The sequence below is a fragment of the Mus pahari genome, chromosome 16, assembly GCF_900095145.1.
Source record: "Mus pahari chromosome 16, PAHARI_EIJ_v1.1, whole genome shotgun sequence".
In the NCBI taxonomy this organism is placed as follows: domain Eukaryota; kingdom Metazoa; phylum Chordata; class Mammalia; order Rodentia; family Muridae; genus Mus; species Mus pahari.
In genome coordinates, this window is record NC_034605.1 from 17476105 (window position 1) to 17496479 (window position 20375).

Sequence of the window (20375 nt, forward strand, 5' to 3'; positions counted from 1 at the left end):
TTGGCCCTGGCAGCCATTCTGCAATATGTTTTAGCTCTTCTGCTTTCTGATGCCCAGGTGGCAGCACCAGCAGCTCAGTCAGCCATTGAGAGAGTTTTTCTGACTCCCTTGGCTTCCTTTCTCTCTTCCCAATCTAATCTATCATCAAAATTATGCTCTTGTCACTCCTAAATAGACATTTATTATAATTGTACACTTCTACTATTGCTTAGGAGAAAAGGTCTCACCTTTTACTTGAAATATTACAGCAGTCTTCAAATTGGTTTACAGGATGCTATTTTTTCCCCTGAACTCTTGCTTCTACTTTGATACAAGAGTGATCTATCTGTCCAACATTTACTGTGTTATTCTATATTTAAAGTTAGTCTTGGGCTTTCTATTAGGCCTGTTCACCAGAATCTCTTAGGAAGCTTGTTAAATGTGATTCTGTTGGGCCATCTTCAGCTTAGGGGATTGAAGTCTTTGAAGGTGAAACATTGGAAAGTGTATGGGTCATTCTGAGATTAAGCTAGTAGATTAAGTTCTTGGTATAATGTCAAAAGTCTTTTGATTTTCATCTTCTACTCCATCCTCCTTTTCCCTGTATTCTCTATTATAATTACAATATCAAACTTAATACAATGTCCTCAGTGACTTAACTGGAACTGCTTTCTGTCTGTAATACTTTTTTCCCCTCACTTTTGTCCATCTTCTATCCTTTAGCTTAAAGATCACCTCTTTCAGTAAGCTTCCTGAACTTGAATTTGGGTTAGGCGCCCTTACCAGTTTAAAGGATCCTCAATCCTGGCTTTCCTTTGTCACTGTATTATGAGCTTCTGTGGTAGAGACAGATTTTTGTGCCTCACTTTTGTCCATCTTCTATTTAAAGATCCTTTAGCCTAAAGATCACCTCTTTCAGGAAGCTTCCTGGACTTGAATTTGGGTTAGGTGCCCTTACCAGTTTAATCCTCAATCCTGGCTTTCCTTTGTCACTGTATTATGAGCTTCTGTGGTAGAGACAGATTTTTGTGCATGTGTATTTTGTATTCCTTTTTAAAAATTACATTTATTTATTTGTATATATTGGCGGTGTGCATCCCATGACACATGCATCCGCCAGAGGACAACTTTTTGGAGTCAGTTCCTTTCTTCTACCTTGGAATCAAACTTAGGTCATCAAGTTTGGTGGCAAGCACCTTTACCTACTGAGCCATTTTGCTGACCCAGTGTTTTGTATTCTTAATCCAGTACCAACTAGATGTTCTGTAATTATAAACAGGAAGAACATGGAACCAGGCTGGTGTGTTAAATTAATTCTTGTCACTGACAAATGAGAGAAATCATTTAAAGGAGAAAGATTTATTCGTGTTTGTGGTGTCTTAGGTCTCACTTGATGGTTATCTGGTTTCATTGCTTTTGTTCCTGAGGTAAAGCAGAAAATCGTGCCAGTAGGATCATATTAGAGGAAGGCTACTTACTTTGTGGTAATGAGGAAGCAGAGGTAACAGAAAGGGGTCAGTGTCAAGATACCCACTTTAGGGGCATAGCCTCAGCGACCCACTTCCTCCAGCTAGCTCTGCCGTCTCCAATTTTTTTTTTTACCTCCTGATTGTCATTGAATCTTGACTGTATCAGTGGATTGAACCAGTGATTGGGTCAGAACCCTCCAGATCCAATTCTCTCTGGAAAACTCCTCAGATATACTCAGAGGTACTCGTCTCACAGTTCAATAAAATTGCCAAGATTAGCCACCACAGCTGGGATACAGCAAATTGAGGTATGGGGTTCAGGCACATGAGAAGTGACTCAGCAGGTAGACGCATTTGCCACATGAATCTGATGACCTGAATTCAATCCTTAGAATGCTTATAAAGGTAGAAAGAGAACTGACTCTACACTGTTGTCCTCTGACTTCTATATATATGCCATGGCATGTGCGCATACATGGTTTGAATGAGAATGATCACCATAGGCTCCTATTTGAATACTTGGTTCATGATTGATGGAACTGTTTGGAAAGAAGAGTGTCTTAGTCAGGGTTTTTATTACTGGACAAACCATCATGACCAAGAAGCAAGTTGGGGAGAAAAGGGTTTATTCAGCTTACATTTCCACATTGCTGTTGATCACTAAAGGAAGTCAGGACTGGAACTCAAGCAAGTCAAAAAGCAGGAGCTGATGCAGAGGCCATGGAGGGATATTTTTTACTGGCTGCTTGCCCTGGCTTGCTCAGCCTGCTCTCTTATAGAACCCAAGACTACTAGCCCAGAGATGGCACCACCCACAAGGGGACCTACCCCCTTGATCACTAATTGAGAAAATGCCTTACAGATGGATCTCATGGAGGCACTTCCCCAACTGAAGCTCCTTTCTTTGTGATAATTCCAGCTGTGTCAAGTTGACACAAAGCTAGCCAGTACAAAGAGGATTGGACTTGAGAGAGGAGATATGTCACTGGGAGTCGGAGTAGGGAGATGAGCTTTGAAGTTGGAGAAGACCATTCCATTCCTAGTTAGCACTCTTTCTACCTCCTGCCTGTGGATCAGATGTAAGCTGCTAGATTCTGTTCCAGGGCCACGCCTGCCTGCCTACTGCCATACTCCTAGTCGTGATGGCCATGGGCTCACCCTTTGAACCTGTAAGCCCCAAGAAACTCGTCTGTAAGTTGCCTTGGTCATAGTGTCACTTAGCAACAATAGAAACATATCAAAGGCATATGTTCATATACAATAATAATAAAATTAAAATAAAAAATTAGTTTGTAAGGTTTAAAGAAAATATAAGTAAGGTGCCATGGATAGAGATTCTGGAAACAAAAGTGGTCATATAGCAGTCATAGTGTTTTTAATAGAACAACTGGAAATATATGAAGGACAAAGAGATAGGAAAATAAATTAGGCAAATAGACTGACTTTAAAATAGCATGTGCAGAAGGAAGAAGAATATGAAACCAAATAATATTCATACACAAGGCTCAAAAGAAAAACACATTCCACAAATAAACAAATTGTTAACAAACTGACCCTGTAATTGAATTCAAAGAATAAGCAAAAGTTCTCAGCTTCCATTCTTCGTTTTCTCTGACTAGGAGAGAATGATCTGTAGGAAGACGAATGAAGATGAAAGTAAGAAACATAAGAGAAAGTTGAAGCCCAAGGCAAGAGAGGAGATCTAGGGCTAGTCTAGATGAATTCACACTTCAGAGTCAGATTACATGCAGATTTGTTAATGTTTTTGCTAAACTGGTAATCTTTGAGGAATTGTAATAAACATGAAAACTTGTAAGAAGCTGTAGTGCAGTGTTCCAAAATTTAAGAGAATGCAGATTCCATAGATTTTGGTGAACTTGACATTATTCCCACAAAATTCCCACAAAATTCTGGAGATGATCTTAAAATATTGGTAGGTATTTATACACTGGAAAGGTGAGCAGTAATGTGATCTGTTCTCTAAGAAGAATTTATTCCAGATAATATAGCTCACCCTGTCCCCTTTGCTGGCAGGTACAACTACAGCTGTAATGTATCTAGATTCCTGTGGGACGTTAGCTGAGCTGTTGCTGCGTTCTTCACTAGTGGTGTGGATGGGCTGCACCTACTCTCTAACTCTCACAAAGGTCTGTGTATTCTTGCATGGCTTCTTGTTCCATTTTCTGTCTGCTTTATTTCCCAGAGCTTATAATAATGTGTGATCAAGACTGTGTGCCAAGGTACTCAAGGCAGGTCTTTGGATTTTAAGTATTTTGAAATAATTGAAGATCACTTTTATTTTTTAATCCTTGTAATTAAAAATAAACTCCACAGCTAATAAACATTTCCTCATGTCTTTTAGGTAAAAATAGAGCTAAACTATACAGATAGCTAAACAGAAGCATCTTATCACTCTCAGAAGCACAAAATGTCCCTTACCATTCTGAAGTAGCTTTCATTGTATTATACACAGAAAACTTTGAGTTTCATTTCAAGAATTCAAACAAAACAGGGAATTTAAGAATATGTTGGTGGGAATTTATCATTATTTGATTTTGGTATTTTGAGTTCTCCTATATCTTCAGATAGTATTCACCCTGCTAGGAGAGTAATAAATTGGCTGTCTGTAAGAACACTGAGCTATATATGGATGATAGTCTACCATTCCCTCCATTTCCCTGTTTAGAAGACTGATACTTGTCTCATTCTCCTTTGTGGCCAATTTGTGCCTTATCTGGAAGTACGAGTTTGGAAAGGAAGAGTGCTGTGATGAGGTTTATAGCTCTATATTCCAGGATTTCCTTCCTGAAGACTCAGTTCTTAGAGCTAGGCATTTATTCTTTATTTTACATTTTTTATTAAGAATTTCATGTATGCATCGCCAGCAAGATTTTGCTGAAAGGACCCTGATATAGCTGTCTCCTGTGAGGCTTTGCCAGTGCCTGGCAAATATAGAAGTGGATGCTCACAGTCATCTATAGGATGGAACACAGGGCCCCCAATGGAGGAGCTAGAGAAAGTACCCAAGGAGCTGAAGGGGTCTGCAACCCTTCAGGTGGAACAACAGTATGAACTTAATCAGTACCCCCAGAGCTCGTGTCTCTAGGCTGCATATATAGCAGAAGATGGCCTAGTCGGCCATCATTGGGAAGAGAGGCCCCTTGGTCTTGCAAACTTTATATACCCCATACAGGGGAAGGCGAGGACCAAGAAGTGGGAGTGAGTGGGTAGGGGAGCACGGTGGGGGAGGGTATAGGGAACTTTTGGGATAGCATTTGAAATGTAAATGAAGAAAATATCTAGTAAAAAAATTAAAAAAAAAGAATTTCATGTATGTATATATTGTTTTGATCAGGTCCACACCCTATTCCCTCCTTTCCAACTCCTCCCTTATCCGCACCACCGCTATTCCCTAGGCTCGGTTTTCATATGCCCTGTTTTTCTCTCTTTTTTTTAAATCCCAGAGTCCACTTAGTGTTGCCAATATGCATAGATGTGGAGCCATCTGCTGGAGCATAGGAAGCCTCTTAGTGCTGTATCCCTGAAGAACAGTGACTGAGCTTCCTAGCAGTCATCAGTTGCCTATCACTCTTCAGGGGAGGAACTTCCTGGCCACCTCCTCTCTTCATTCTGGGGTTTTGTCTGGATTGATCTTGAGCATTCAGTCACAGCCACTGTCAGTTTCTCTGCGATGCTTTCCTGTTGTATTGTGGAAACGCTGTTTTACTAAAGGCATCTGTTGCTTCTGGTTCTTACAGTCTTTCTATCGCCTTCCTACATCCCCGAGTTTCGGGAGGAAGGGTGTGATACAGATACATTTGTGGCTGAACAATCCAGAGTCTCATATTCTTTGCATATTGACCAGTTATGGGTCTCTGTGTTAAATTACTGTCTACTACAAGCTTCTCTGATCCCAGTTGAGAGATGCACTGATTTACTGTGTATAACAATAAGGGTTTAGGCGTTGGTGTTATCTGTGCTAGATATGTAGCTTTGCCCCATTCTTGGCTTGGGCGGTTGGGGCTGGGGTTGCCCACTGGGTAGTACTACCTGTATAAGGTGTGGGGCTCTGCCCTTTTCCCAGGTGGCAGGTTATTAGGGGTCAGCAGGTGAGTGGGTAGGCAGAGCTACCTGTGAGGTGGCTCTCAGAGGTCCTCAGCTGGCTAGGATTTCTGTGGTTTTGGGATTACAAATAATTCATTGACTGTTACATGTATCACATACAAAAACAGGCTACTGATTTTTTTTGTCAGAACTTTATTAACATTATTTGATTATTATTGCCACTAATGTATTTATATCTTCTTCTTATAGGTGAAGCCTTATGCTGAGACAGTTTTATCTAGTTCATGAACCAAAATTATATACAAGCTGAATGTTACAGAAGTGTTGAAAGACTGGTGAGTAACATAATAAATATTAACAGTTAGAAGACTTGGTTCAAGGTAAAATTTTGGAGCTATATAGTTAAAGTAAACAGATTATTCCTAGGAAAGTGTATATACAGATTGTTGTGGCTTATTATAGCACATATTGCTAGGTGATTTAAAGCAGCAGTTGTCAATCTATGAGTCACAACCCCTTTCTAGGAGCTGCATATCATATATCCTGCATATCAGATATTTATATTTATGATTTATAACAGTAGCAAAATTATTGTTATGAAGTAGCAATGAAAATCATTTCATAGGAGCTGTTAATAAAGGTTGAGAACCACTGGTTTAAAGGAAAGAAAAGAATATTAAAAGGAAAAGTGCTTTTAAATACCTACGACACACTTTCTATATAAAAATTTTATGTAGTAAATATTTTTATAGCCATAAACATGTATAAACTATAAAAACATGGATGGTAATGATAAGTATCAGCTGGTGTGGGTTTAGGTTTCCTGTGATGTAATATTGGTTCCTTTGCGCACACATCTGAATATTCACAAACTTACCTCAACATCATCAATGCTACCACTTACAAATTCTGGGTGTTGGCTACAATCTCATGTTATAGATCTTTTAAAAAATGCTTGTGCATAGTTTATGTGTATCTTTTGTGTTTGTGCTCACATTATATTTCTGTATACTTTTCTGAGTATGTGAAATATTAGAAAAGTTTAAGGAAAATATATGCCTGTTTTTTCAGTTGATTCTCAGAATGGATGGAAAATATTCAAGTATATCGAACATTTAACCTAGGAAGTAATGTACACAATGTACAACATAGAAATAGAAATACCTTTAGTACCATATTAGTGTTGTGTTCTATTTGTGCTAATGTGATTAGGATGGAATTTTTGTAAGAATATTGCATAGAATTTCAGAACTTTGGCACTTTGTAGATAGTGGTAATTTGTTGCCCAGCATAGTAATTATAGTCAGTGATTATATATTATATTCTTTAAAAGTGTAAAACCATGGGCCTTAGTGTTCTCATAAGTGTAGCATAATTAAACTCACTAACTTGATTTAACCATTCCAGAGTGTGTGTAAGTAGATATAAGTGTATTTAAAATATTGTGTTGCATGCAGTAACTAAAATTTTGTCAGATTAAAAAAAAAGAGCAAGAGAGCTAATGTGAAAAAAAGCTGTTACATGTATGAATGTTTTTCTTGTATTTATGTGTGTGCATCATGTGCATGCTTGCTGCCTGCAGAGGCCAGAAGAGGGTGTCAGATACCCTGGGAACTGCAGTTACAGAAGATTGTTAGCTGTCATGTGGGTTCTGGGAACTAAACTTAGGTTCTCTGCAAGAGCATCAACTATTCTTTTTTTGTCTTTTATTGGATATTTTCTTTATTTAATTTCAAATAGTTTCCCCTTTCCAGATCTCCCCTCTGGAAACCCCCTATCCTATCTCCCCTCCCCCTGCCTCTAAGAAGGTGCTCTCCCCCCACCAACCCAGGCCTTCCTGCCCTGACATCCCCCTACACTGGAGCGTCAAACCCCCACAGGACCAATGGCCGCTCTTCCCACTGATGTTCAACAAGGTCATCCTCTGCCACATACACAGACGGCCAGAGCCATGGGTCCCTCCATGTGCAGCAACTATTGTTGCTAAGTGCTAAACCTTCTCCAGCCTTCCAAATTACTTCTGACCACAGATAAAGCTATTCTGAAATTCTTTGAATATTATGTTTGTGACTTTTTGTTTTCTGAATGTTTATACATTTCCCTCTATATTCATTCCTTTATGTTTTACCTTGCTGTTTTCCTTAATCTTAAAATGCCATATTGCCTTTTATGTGGCTAAAAGTGGCAAAAGCTCAGCAGCTGAATTTCTTTAGTTCTCACTCACCTGACAGGAACCACCACTTCCAGCATTGACTAAGTGGTTTTTGGAGGGTAGGCCAGTGATTATTATATCAAGAGAAAAACTGTGTGTTATATATATATTATTTATCCTATAGCTTAATATTTATTTTCATTTTATGTGCATGAGTGTCCTTTCTGCACTCTCTCTCTCTCACACACACATACACACACGTTTACATATATATATATATATATATATATATATATATATATATATATATATATATATATATATATATATANATATATATATATATATATATATATATATATATATATTTTCGATTTGGGTGTGGTGGCATATGCCAGAAGGAGACCTTGAATCCCCTGGAACTGGAGTTACAAGGCAGTTGTAAGTTGTCTTATGGAGTCTAGGACTGAATCTAGGTCCTCTGGAGGAACTGCAAGGGTTCTTAACCACTAAGCCGTTTCTGTAACCTCTAGTTTATATTGTTAAAAGATCCATTTATCTGTTTTAAGCATGTAAAGCAAGAACCATTTCCTAAGTAATGGTTTATTATGTTAGAAAGTCAGACCCTCCCTGAAGTGCCTGTCACTGCTCACTAGTCTCTTCTCCCAAGCAGTGTCATTTATGTCTGCCTACTGTGTTTAGGTGTCTCAAACCTGTACTAGCACTGTCATAGGAGTTACCTAATAAGGTTAGAACTATTCTTGAGAATAGTAGAGAGCTGGGAACTGAAATATAGCAGTTTTAAGTCGGTTTACAGAAATCACATATATTAAAAGGTAAATTTACATTTTTTTAAAATTCTCATATCCTGTTCATTTTATAGCTCTGTCATGAGCACGGACAGCAACTCATTGGCACGTGAATTTCTGATCGATGTCAACCAGCTTTGCAATGCAGTGGTCCAGAGGGCAGAAGCCAGGGAAGAAGAAGAAGAGGAGACACACATGGCAACTCTTGGACAGTACCTTGTCCATGGACGAGGATTTCTGTTACTTACCAAACTAAATTCTATCATTGACCAGGTAATGTCATATCAGACAATTGTTCATCAATATGTTACTGTTGGTCATCAATTAGTAACTTCCTGATTTCATACTTCCTGAGGGTCTCTTTGTGTTAAAGAGATTGACACATGATGTATCTTTCACATTACTCCAACAACAAAAAATAGCCCTATTTGTGAAAATATTTATTTGGATACTTTTAAAATTGACACATTTTAGAATTTCAAATGGCCATTTTTCTAAACAGGTTTTATATATATATAGACTTTTTGTAGTTGATTTGAACACATCAGTCATAAACTACAAGTCACCAATAATACATTGTTAATACATTAAGGAAATAAATAGAAGCACTTCCCTTCGGTGTCATTTAACCAAAATCAAGGCCAGATTTAGATTCTCTACATAGACATGTTCTCTGTGTCTCCCACCCTTTGTTGCATGAGTCTGAATCTGTGACTGCCTAAAGTTTATCTTGTGAATCTGTCTGTGTCTCTGTGTGTGTGCCTGTCCCTAACAAAGGGTTTTGTTCTGTCTTCATTGAACATCACAGAAGGCATCACATGGGGAAGAAATGAAATCTTTAACAGGGTTTTACAAGGGTTTAAGTATGGACCCTAATTGACCCCATCTGACCCAGATAACAAACAAACAGTACTACAAGCATCATTGTTTATCAGGCAATGCCCCAGTGTTGTGTTCAGCATTTATGGTGGTTATTCATTTTATAAGATTGCTTTCAAGTTGAGTGTGGTGGCACATGCCTTTAATCCTAGTTCTCAGAAGTCAGAAGCAGGCATATGTCTGAGTTTAAGACCAGCCTGATCTACCTAATAAATTCCTATACAGCCAAGGCTGTTACACCAAGAAACCCTGTCTCAGAAACAACAACAACAACCACCCTCCAAAACAACAAAAACAAAAAACTAAATCAATACAAAAGATTGCTTTCAACTTCTATATTTGCTGCTTTCAGTAAGTGATTATTAGAGCATGTACACATTGTTTTGAATCAAAGACATGGGAGAGTGCACAATTTAAGATTACAACTATGTATTATATGCATTATAAAAGTCAATTATATGAGAAATTCAAGCAAAAAAAGTTGAATGTTAAATCATTTTCTTAAAGGCAGAAAACCAACATGTTGAGTACATGGAATGTCTTAGTGAGGGTTTCCATGGCTGTGAAGAGACACCATGACCAAGTCAACTCTTATAAAGGAAAACATTTAGCTGGAACTGGCTTATAGTGTTAGAGGTTTAGTCCATTATCATCATGGTGGGAATCATGACACCATCTAGGCAGATGTGGTAGAGAAGGAGCTGAGAATTCTACAGCTTGATCTACAGATAGCTGAAAAAGACTGTATACCACACTGGGTGTAGTTTGAGCGTAGGAGACCACAAAGCCCATTCCCACACTCCAGCAAGGCCATACCTCCTAATTGTGCCAATCCCAATTGTCCAAGCATTTAAACATCAGGAATCTATGGGGCCATACCTGTTCAAACCACCACAGAGTAGAATAACAGTTTTAAGTGTTTTGTGTAGTCCTGGCTTTCTTAGAATTCACTGTATAGACCAGAGAGTCCTCAAACCCATAGAGACTTGTCCTCCTCTGCCTCCCAAGTGCTAAGACTAAAGACATATACCACTACATCCTGGTCCAGTCTTAAGTCCTAGGTAACTTCAAGGTATTATTAACTCTGGCTGAGGTTCAGCAAAAGATCTAGTCTTATAAAATGGAAGAAACATTTTCTTAATAATGCGTCTCCATAGCTTTTGACTTTTAATAGCATGAGATTACCATGTTTATTCATAGAAACATAGGGTTATAATTCAAAAGAGGAGTTTATGTTTTCAGTAAAGATTAGAATTCAGTTTTAGAAGTTTAATGCGAATTAGATACATTTTTTTTTTGTTTTTTCTTCACTCAATCCTTTTCCTCCTTCTCTCCCTAGCTCCCAAGTTATTAGAAACAAGGTTTTAGAACTCACAATATAACCCAGGCCAGCCTAGAACTCTTGATCCTCCTGCCTCAGTTCCCCGGTACTAGGAGTATAGGAGTATAGACACCACATCTAGCTTCTCTTTTTAAAGATATTATATAAATAGCAACAGAAATATATTTGACCAAGCCCGCTCAGTCAGTCAACAGGTTCTCCAGCACGAAAGTGAGGATTAAAAAGAAAAAAAACAGACAACATTGTAGTATGACCCCAGTAAATTCTGAAACTGGAGTTAAATTTAATTTTTCAAATCTGCTTTTTATACCATTTTAATTACATGCAAGTATTCAGGGCAAGCAGTACAATAAAGAAATAACAAGGCAGTAAGCAAAGTCCGGGGATTACTGCCATGAGAGTTGTTTAAGAGGGCTTGTCATAATGACCAAAATACTTCAACCCACTTTCCACTCCAAGCCCAAAATCTTGCCTGAAACCTACTTCTTTTGTTGCACCCTAAGATTAAAATTCCTGCCTTACCCTACTTCCCTATTATAGCCTAAAGTTAGATTCTTGCCAAAACTTCCTTATCATGCCCTCATGCCAGATTCCTGCCTGAGCTTACATCCCTGTCATGGCCAATGTCAGATTCCTGCCTGAAGCCCATTTCCTTGTCCTTGGCCAATGCGTCTCCATATATATTCATCAAAAGGCCCTACATATATTCATCAATAAATCTAATAAAAATATATAATACTTTTGCATAGAATTCTATAAAACATTATTATAAGAAAGCATGGGATATTTAATTAAGTAGAAAATGATTCAATTTCCATGTGTTCAAAGAATCATACTGTAAAGGTACATGTTTTCTCTAAATTGACCTATACCTTCCAATATAGTCCCAATCAAAATCTCTGGCTTTTCAACTAATACTGTTATGGAGATATAGTTTATTACAGTCTTTATCCATTTCATGTGCAAAATTCAGTTGTATTTTGGACACTCAGAAATATGTGCGCCATCATCAGAGGCAATTTTAGAAAACCCTCATTATCTCAAAAAGAAACCTGTAGTCTAGCCATGCTTTTCCACCCTCCTCCTAGCCCTAAGCTACCACTAATCTGCTTTTCATGGCTGTAGATTTCACTTTCCCTTATAATCCACAAAAATCCTTTAATGTATTATTAAAATGCCTAAAATCATCTAAGTCATAATAGCAGCAATAGTTTTCAATAATGCTTTGTTATATTTTAGGATTAGACATCTAAATGAATTTGAAATGGTAACATTATACTTTGTTTGAATTATTTTATGTTTTGCCTACATACATGTCTGTGTACTATGTATGTGCCTTGCACCCACAGAGGCCAGAAGAGAGGGTGTCAGATCACCTGACACTGCAGTAACAGATGGTTATGAGCAGCCATGTGGGTAATGGAAATTGAACCCAGATCCTTTAGACAGTAGCTAGTGCTTTTAACTGCTGAGCCATCCTTCCAGTCCCAAAGCTTATAATTTTATTTGTAATTCATTGACAACTAAATATGCTGAGCTTTTTTTCCCTTATAAGTTCAAAAGCATACTTTTTTGTAAGTTTGTTCGAATTATATGTCCTTTATAAGGCTAGGCTATCTGTTTATTATCCAGCATAAGAGTTATTATGAACTGTGTTGGATTGTAAATATTATAGATCCCTTTGTGAAATAACCTTTGGTTTGTAGCTAAAGGACTAGAATTACTCAACCTTTAACTGCAATAATAATTTTTTATCTCTTCTTCCTACCTAGTCACTTTTGGGAATATTTAAAGCAATGGTAGTAGGGACAGTAGATACTGTCTTTGGAGTTTAGATAAATAGCCATTTTTAAAATAGAATTTATCTATATTTGGTTGTTTCAGATGGTAAGTGGAAAATGACCATTTGAGTCCTTAAAGGAAATTAGTTGAACAAGATGTCTCTCTTAAGATGACAAAACTGCACATTGTAGAGCAGACTTCAGCTTTTGTATGAGTAGGGGCATTTTTGAGTATTTGGGGGAAGGGGTGACTCACACCCTTTTTCGTCCACTATAGACCCATTTTGCTTTACCAATATTTACTATAAAGAATTAAGTAGACTATTGAGATAGAATCAACACAGTAAATGTGCATATGTAAACTATATAGGTGGATGAATTTTGACAAGGGTTTATTATGTCCCTGCAAGCACTGTCACACTCGGTGCTCCATCATGCCCTTTTCAGACAGCCTTTGCCAGCTGCCCACTGTGAGGTAACTGCTGTGTGGATTGCTGGCATCTGAGTGTAATTCTGTGATCACAGTTTGCCCTCTTGTGACAGAGCTTGTTGAATTCATGCTCTTGCATCAGTCAGTCAGTCATGTTTGTTTGTTTGTTTCTGATTAGTGTTTTCTTGTACCACAGTTTAACTGTTTACCTGTTGTTCAGCTGTTTAGATTGTTTGCATTTGGTTATTATGAATAAAACTTCTGTGGACATTCTTATAAGTCTTCCTGTGTTTACATCTTTCATTGGGCATGGAAATTACAGGTGAAAGGACAGTTATTTGTGTAACTTTGTAAGAACCTGCAAGTCGTTTTCAGTGGTTGAGCCATTTTTTCATTAGCTTTGTATAAGAATTCTAGTTGTTCTATATATATCTTCTCTAAGATTTATGCCACCCTCCTTCTAGTACTAGCCATTTTTAAGTGAGCATGAAAACTTTATCTAAGTTTATTCCTGACAACTAAGGATGTTGACTATTTTTTAGTAATATATATATACACACATATATATGTGTATATATATATATATATATATATACACACACACACACATACACACACATATGTGTGTGTGTGTGTGTGTGTGTGTGTGTGTGTGTGTATGACTACTCTTTTCTTCAAGAGATATGTGTGCTATTACACTGGATGTAGTAGTTAGTACTAAACTGTATATATATAATTTCCTGTCCTACATGTAGATATCTATGATAAAGTGTAGTTTATAAACTTAGCACAGTAAAAGATAAACAATAATTGATAAAATAATTCCACAATTGATAAAATTGTGTTTTCTTTTATTGTAGTAACTAACTGTGAGTAACCAAAACCACGGAATGTGAAACTGGAAAAGGGGGACTCTTGTATCTTGTTTTATGAATGTCTAAGTTTATTCCATTTTGAAGGCCCATTTTTTTGTCATTCAGTACAGTTCTTCATGTATTAGAGATAGAAGTCTTTGTTAGCATGCAAATATTTTGTTTGTGACAGGCCCTTTCTCTCCCCTACCCTTCCTTCTCTTCTTGTTTTATCTTCTCTTTGCTTTCTTTTCTTCCTTCCTTCTTTCTTTTTTTTCTTTTAAGATAGGGTTTCAATAGGCAGTCCATGCCTGCCTCTAATTCTCCATTCTCCTTTTTAGGCTTATCCAGGACTAGAGTTACAGAGATATGTGCCATTGTACCTGGCTGCCTTTTTATTGCTAAGTGTTCTGTTGTTCCTAAGTGCTAGGGATCAAACCCAGGGCCTCTTGAATGTTAGGCAAGCACTAAACCACTGAGCTATATCCCCAGCCTTAACAGTATCTTCAGAAAATAAAGTTACCTTTTGCAGTGGTACTTTCTGTTCTAAAATTTTATGTCTTACAACCCAAAAGTGTAATATATTGTCCTACTTTAAAAGCTATTTTAATTCATGTGTTTATTTAATTTTAATGTAGTGCTGGGGCTTAAAGCTAGAATCTTATGAATACAATATAAACATTTTACCTAGAGAGCAATATTCTCAGCCTGCCTAGCAGTTTAGACTTGTTTTTACCTTATATCTGTGCTCTACTTAGAGTTACTATTTGGATAGAGTGTGAGGTAGGCGATACAGTTCTTACACTTTTCTTCCACACATGTTACAGTGTCTTCTTTAGAGCCTTTTCTGTCCTAGCTGAAAGTATTGGTGATATTGGAGACATAACACTACAGAGGAGTCAGAGACCCAAAATCTTGCTGGCATATGCAATAGTGTCTGCGTTTGGTGGCTGATTATCGGATGGATCCCCAGGTGGGGTAGTCTCTGGATGGTCCATCCTTTCATCTCAGCTCCAAACTTTGTCTCTGTAACTCCTTCCATGGGTATTTTGTTCCCCATTCTAAGGAGGGACGAAGTATCCACAGTTTGGTCTTCCTTCTTCTTGAGTTTCATATGTTTTGCAAATTGTATCTTGGGTATTCTAAGTTTCTGGGCTAATATCCACTTATCAGTGAGTGCATATCATGTGAGTTCTTTTGTGATTGGGTTACCTTACTCAGGATGATACCCTCCAGATCCATCCATTTGCCTAGGAATTTCATAAATTCATTGTTTTTAATAGCTGAGTAGTACTCCATTGTGTAAGTGTACCACATTTTCTGTATCCATTCCTCTGTTGAGGGACATCTGGGTTCTTTCCAGCTTCTGGCTATTATAAATAAGGCTGCTATGAACATAGTGGGTCATGTGTTCTTATTACTAGTTGGAACATCATCTGGATATATGCCAAGGAGAGGTATTGCTGGATCCTCCGGTAGTACTATGTCCAATTTTCTGAGGAACCGCCAGACTTATTTCCAGAGTGGTTGTACCAGCTTGCAGTCCCACCAAAAATGGAGGAGTACTATTGCATATGTCAGCAAGATTTTGCTGAAAGGACCCTGATATAGCTGTCTCTTTTGAGGCTATGCCAGTGCCTGGCAAACACAGAAGTGGATGCTCATAGTCATCTATAGGATGGAACACAGGGACCCCCATGGAGGAGCTAGAAAAAGTACCCAAGGAGCTGAAGGTGTCTGCAACCCTGTAGGTGGAACAACAATATGAAATAACCAGTAACCCCCAGAGCTCGTGTCTCTAGCTGCATATGTAGCAGAAGATGGCCTAGTCGGCCATCATTGGGAAGAGAGGCCTCTTGGTCTTGCAAACTTTATATGCTCCAGTATAGGGGAAAGCCAGGGCCAAGAAGTGGGAGTGAGTGGGTAGGGGAGCAGGGTGGTGGGGGGGAAGGGTATAGGGGACTTTTGGGATAGCATTTGAAATGTAAATGAAGAAAATAATAAAAAATTGAAAAAAAAGAGTAGAAGAACAAGTAATATTTTTAGTGAGATCTACATAGGACCATTACAAGTAGAACTCTTTATTCCTATTCCTACTTGATATCTTGTTTTATTATTGTTTTTTTTTTCCCTTGAGACAGGTTTCTTTATGTAGTCCTAGCTGTCCTGAGACTTGCTATATAGGTCAGTCTGACCTTAAATTCAGAGATCATCTTGCCTCTGCCTCCCAAGTGCTGGGATTAAAGACGTATGTCACTATGCCTAGCAATACCTTGTTTTAAAGAAATGCAATAGTCAAATGGATTTTTAAAGTGTATTACTAGCTTTGAGCATGATGGCACCATCTGTAATTTTAGCACATGGAACACAAATATAGGAGGATCACTGTGAGCTCAAGGCCATCAGAGTGAGTTTGAAATCAAATCTGGGTTGTATAGTAAAGCCCTGTCTACAACAAATAAGCAAACAAACGTAGTAACAAATAAACGGGGACAGAAAAATATTGTTTTTCAAAGTGATGTGTACAGAAATAAAAACAACCATTAGGAAATCTTTTTTAGCAAAGCTTAAAAAAAAACAAACAAAAAAACCCAAACCAAACCAAACAGTACTTGTTAACAGACTTGTTAAGTCTCCGTTTTCTCAGTAGCTATACAGTTAGGGAATGGAAAAAAAAAGCTTAGATAATCCTAATGAAGAAATATTTTTTATGTGTACAATACATATATATTAGAATAAAATTCTTAGAGAAGAAATGAAGAATAGCAATGTGTTATGCTGTTAGGATATTATGTCTTCACATTTGGAAAGTTAAGTTTAGTATGCCAAGACACTATTTGTAATACCATTGAATAACTGCAGTAATTTTGCATACTTTCTGGCTGCCATTCATAGTCCTTGGTATATCAGACATTCCATGACAAAGTCTCCACTGATGCCTACCTTTGCGTCTCCTGTCTGTGTGTCTGGGCTGGGATCTCAGCCTTTCCTTGACTTGCTTGTTCTTCCTCCGTCTCCTGTCACTATGGCTACTGGATGTCTCTGTAGAAACAGCTGTGCCTGGTACCTGGCAAGTACTTGTAACATGCCTCTTCAACTGAATTCAGAAAGGGACACCTCAGTGAGAACTATTTCATTATTTATTGTTGATAGGGGAAAAATTTAAAGGCATGATCTAAGTGTAAGTGTTAAGTAAGGAAAGGTGTGATATAAACTCATTTCTATATGTTAGGTCATGGAAAGAAACCTTGGAATGGCTCTGTGCGTGGCATGTGTGGGTGTGGCATGTATGGATCTGGTATTAAGGAACAACCCTTCTTTCTAGATACTATATCTATTGTGCATACTTAGGATTTGGGGAGATAGAATTGCAATTTCATTTGAAATAACTGAAAGCCTGCTTTTCCAGTGTACCATCAAATACAAGAAAAATATTTATGGATTTCAAAGAACAGAATTACATGAGGAGTTTCTCCTAAGACCAGAAAGGATAAAAACCAACGAAACAAGTAAACAAAACAAAACAAAACAAAAACCAAAGTAAGACTATATGGCTGGCACTTTAAAAAGTAATAGAATGGGGGCTAGTGAGGTGGCTCAGTGGCTCAGTGGGTAAAGTTGATTGCAAGAGAAGCGTGTGCTAGGTTTGATCTCCAGAACTTATTCATGTAAAGGTGGAAGGAGAGAAACAACTCCTTACATCTAGACATACCCTGTGGTATCTGCACACACAAAAACACACACAATAACCTTATTAGGGAAAACTACCCCGATAATGAGTTGTTTTATAAATACAGTAATTATATGAAATGAGAAATTGTTGCATTCAGCTGCCAGTGTATCCCCTCTCTTCACCAGGGACTGCTCTAGCATAGCAGGGTCAGACCCCAAAGGTCTGTACTTGCTGCAGTCTCATCCTTTTCAAGGGTTTGTGGTCTATAAGTCTATGGTGAACTGAGGGGAACAGGAGCCTCACAGAACAGATGTTGCTGGAGCTTGACTTTGTGTGGTGGTTCCAGACCATGCTGAGCCTCAGGTGGGGCAGGAATGTTTGTTCACATAGCAGTGATGGTTTGCCAGTGTACTGTTACAGAGCAAGAACTCACTCACCAGGACAGCTTGTTCCCTTAGAATGTTGTGTGGCCATCCACTAAAGACCCAGATTTGGACATCTCTGAGGGATTAATGAGAGCTAAAAAGCGATTTACTTTAAGACTAGGACTCTTTCTTTAACTCCTTTGACTATTCAGCTGAAACAGGTCCTCAGACTCTCATCATTACATTTCCCTCCATTAAAGCTGTAGTTGTGAATGTTGCCAGCTCCCTCCAGCTGCTTAAGGCTTTTCAGCCAGCTTACACAGCTCAGAAAGGCCAGCTTGCATCCTGTGACTGCCCTTCTTTCACTGCTCTCTTCTGAGGTGTCTCTGACTTCACATCTCTAACAGTCTGTTTGTCAATCTGCTCAACAGGCATCCTTCAGCACTGCCCACCCTTACTTCTTTGAAGACTCTTGGAGCTCTGAATCCCATTGTCATCAGTTCTCTCATCCTTCAGCTTGCTCTCTGGAAACCCTTACTTATGTCCTAGTCATCCACCCAAGTGATTTTCATAGCTTAAGTAGACAGATTATATTAGGGATAGCTACCTCAATTATGAGTTGTGATATATATATATATATACATACATACAAATATGTTATATATAGTTATAATTAAATAATTATATATAATATAATATCTCCATTCACATTATATATGTCTAAAAAAATGCATCTTGGCCAGTGAGATGGCTTAGGTAAAGGTATTTGCTACTAAGCCTAACAGTACATGCATTAAATAAATAACATATAATTAAAAAAGTTAAGTCAATCCATCATCTTTAGCCTAACTTAGTATCTCTCTTAGATTTTCTTTCTTGGTGGAGATGTTTTTGGCACCTAGTTACCTAAGCCAGAAACCTGTGAGGAGTTTTTTCCCCAACTGAACATCATTGAAAATTAACTATGAGCCATTTCAGTTCTATCGTATAGTTTCTCATATGTCTGTGTGTCTATTTGTTGTAGAGTCACTTAGTAATCATTGTGACCCTGCTGCTAACATTGGCTGTTCCTACTTATCCCAGTTCTGCCTCGCAAATCTTGTCTCACCTTGCTTCCCTCCCCAAGGAATGGTATGAGAAGGAATAAGTACTGGCTTAACTGTTCATTAAATACTGGGCCACTCATGTTTCAGGCGTCCCAGCTATAGCTGTCTAGTTTCAGTCCTTCTTCAACACTTCTGATAATTGTTCTTGTTGTCTGAACTTCTAAACTGAATACCAGTTCAATACTGGAATTTAGTTCAATACTAGGGAGATACTATATGTCTTCTATTCTTCTGTCTGTGTGTATGTATTTTATGGTCAAAATAAAGAGACCTTTTCCAACATGGGCCATTTACTTCAAAAAGAATAATAGAGTGTGCAATTAATATATTTAATTATCTTCACTGATAAATCTTTTCAAATGTATTATTAATTTTGCTTTCTCTTTTAAAAATTGTTTTTTATTTTTTTATATTTAACTACATGAAGACTTACATTTTGTAGTAACTTTATTAATTGCTTATAGGATTTAATTTTTAATTATTAATAACTTTGTTATTAATTAATAGTTCATAAGATTTAATTTTTTAGTTTTACTTAACAAGTCTGTTTTTTTATTGGTGAGGAATTCTTGCAATGTGCATGGTGTCAGTAACAGCTCTTCTTGAAGTATTAGTGAGAATGTGCTAAATACCATCACATAATCTTACATTCTTCTGTGGTTAGAAATGCTTATAAATTGAAAAGGATCCACAGTTTGACTTGGACTTAAAATAGGTTAATTTGATCCTTGGTTTTAAAATGTAACTTTTTTTTTTTTTAAGGAAAAGTTTTGTTTTTGTTTCAGATAAATGTAGGATGTTAGGAATTAATGTGTCTTGGGGCCTTAGAACATGAAAGACTTGTGTTTCTGACACAGGCCCTGACATGCAGAGAAGAACTCCTGACTCTTCTTCTGTCGCTCCTTCCCTTGGTGTGGAAGATACCTGTTCAGGAACAGCAGGCAACAGGTATGTCCTTTTCCATAGGTCACCTGCATTATCAAGTCCTGTTGGGAAAGAAGTTTTTTTGCAAATCTACTTTTGCCTGATCAGTTACCACAGCATCAGATGCAGAGCAGTAGATACTGCGGTGATATTTTTATTATATATCTGGCATGAAAAACTCATTAGGCAAGAATATTTTTATTTCTTCTAGTAATATAAAAACTGTGGTGCTTCAAATGACAAATGCAAAATACATGAAGAGGCAAAGTACTTACTGAAAGAAGTTACTAGGTACGCTGCATTAGGAAGATGGGTGGTGAAGACTTTGAAGAAACAAATTACAGCTCTTTGCTTAAAGACTGCTGTCTACAGTATTTTCTTTAGTTCAATTTTTCTAATTTTGCGTGTTGAAGTCATATGTTGTTTCAAGGCTAAATAAAATTATGAGATCAATAGGTAATTTTAATTTTGCTTTGTTTTGTTTTGGTTTTAGTTTTGATTTTGGTTTTTTGATGCGTGATTTCTCTGTGTAGCTCTGGCTGTATTGGAA

The 20375-nt window shown here is 37.6% G+C and overlaps 1 protein-coding gene across 3 annotated transcripts in view; it reads left to right on the plus strand.

Moving 5' to 3' along the window:
- Lyst (lysosomal trafficking regulator) overlaps positions 1–20375 on the plus strand; it is a 176466-nt gene that overhangs the window by 34310 nt on the left and 121781 nt on the right. For all 3 annotated transcript variants that reach the window (XM_029547347.1, XM_029547346.1, XM_021215502.2), the window contains exons 2-4: positions 5763–5848; positions 8549–8747; positions 19759–19849. In XM_029547347.1, the coding sequence (XP_029403207.1) occupies positions 8556–8747; positions 19759–19849 (283 nt within the window). In that variant the 5' untranslated portion in view covers positions 5763–5848; positions 8549–8555. The remainder of the gene's footprint in view (positions 1–5762; positions 5849–8548; positions 8748–19758; positions 19850–20375) is intronic.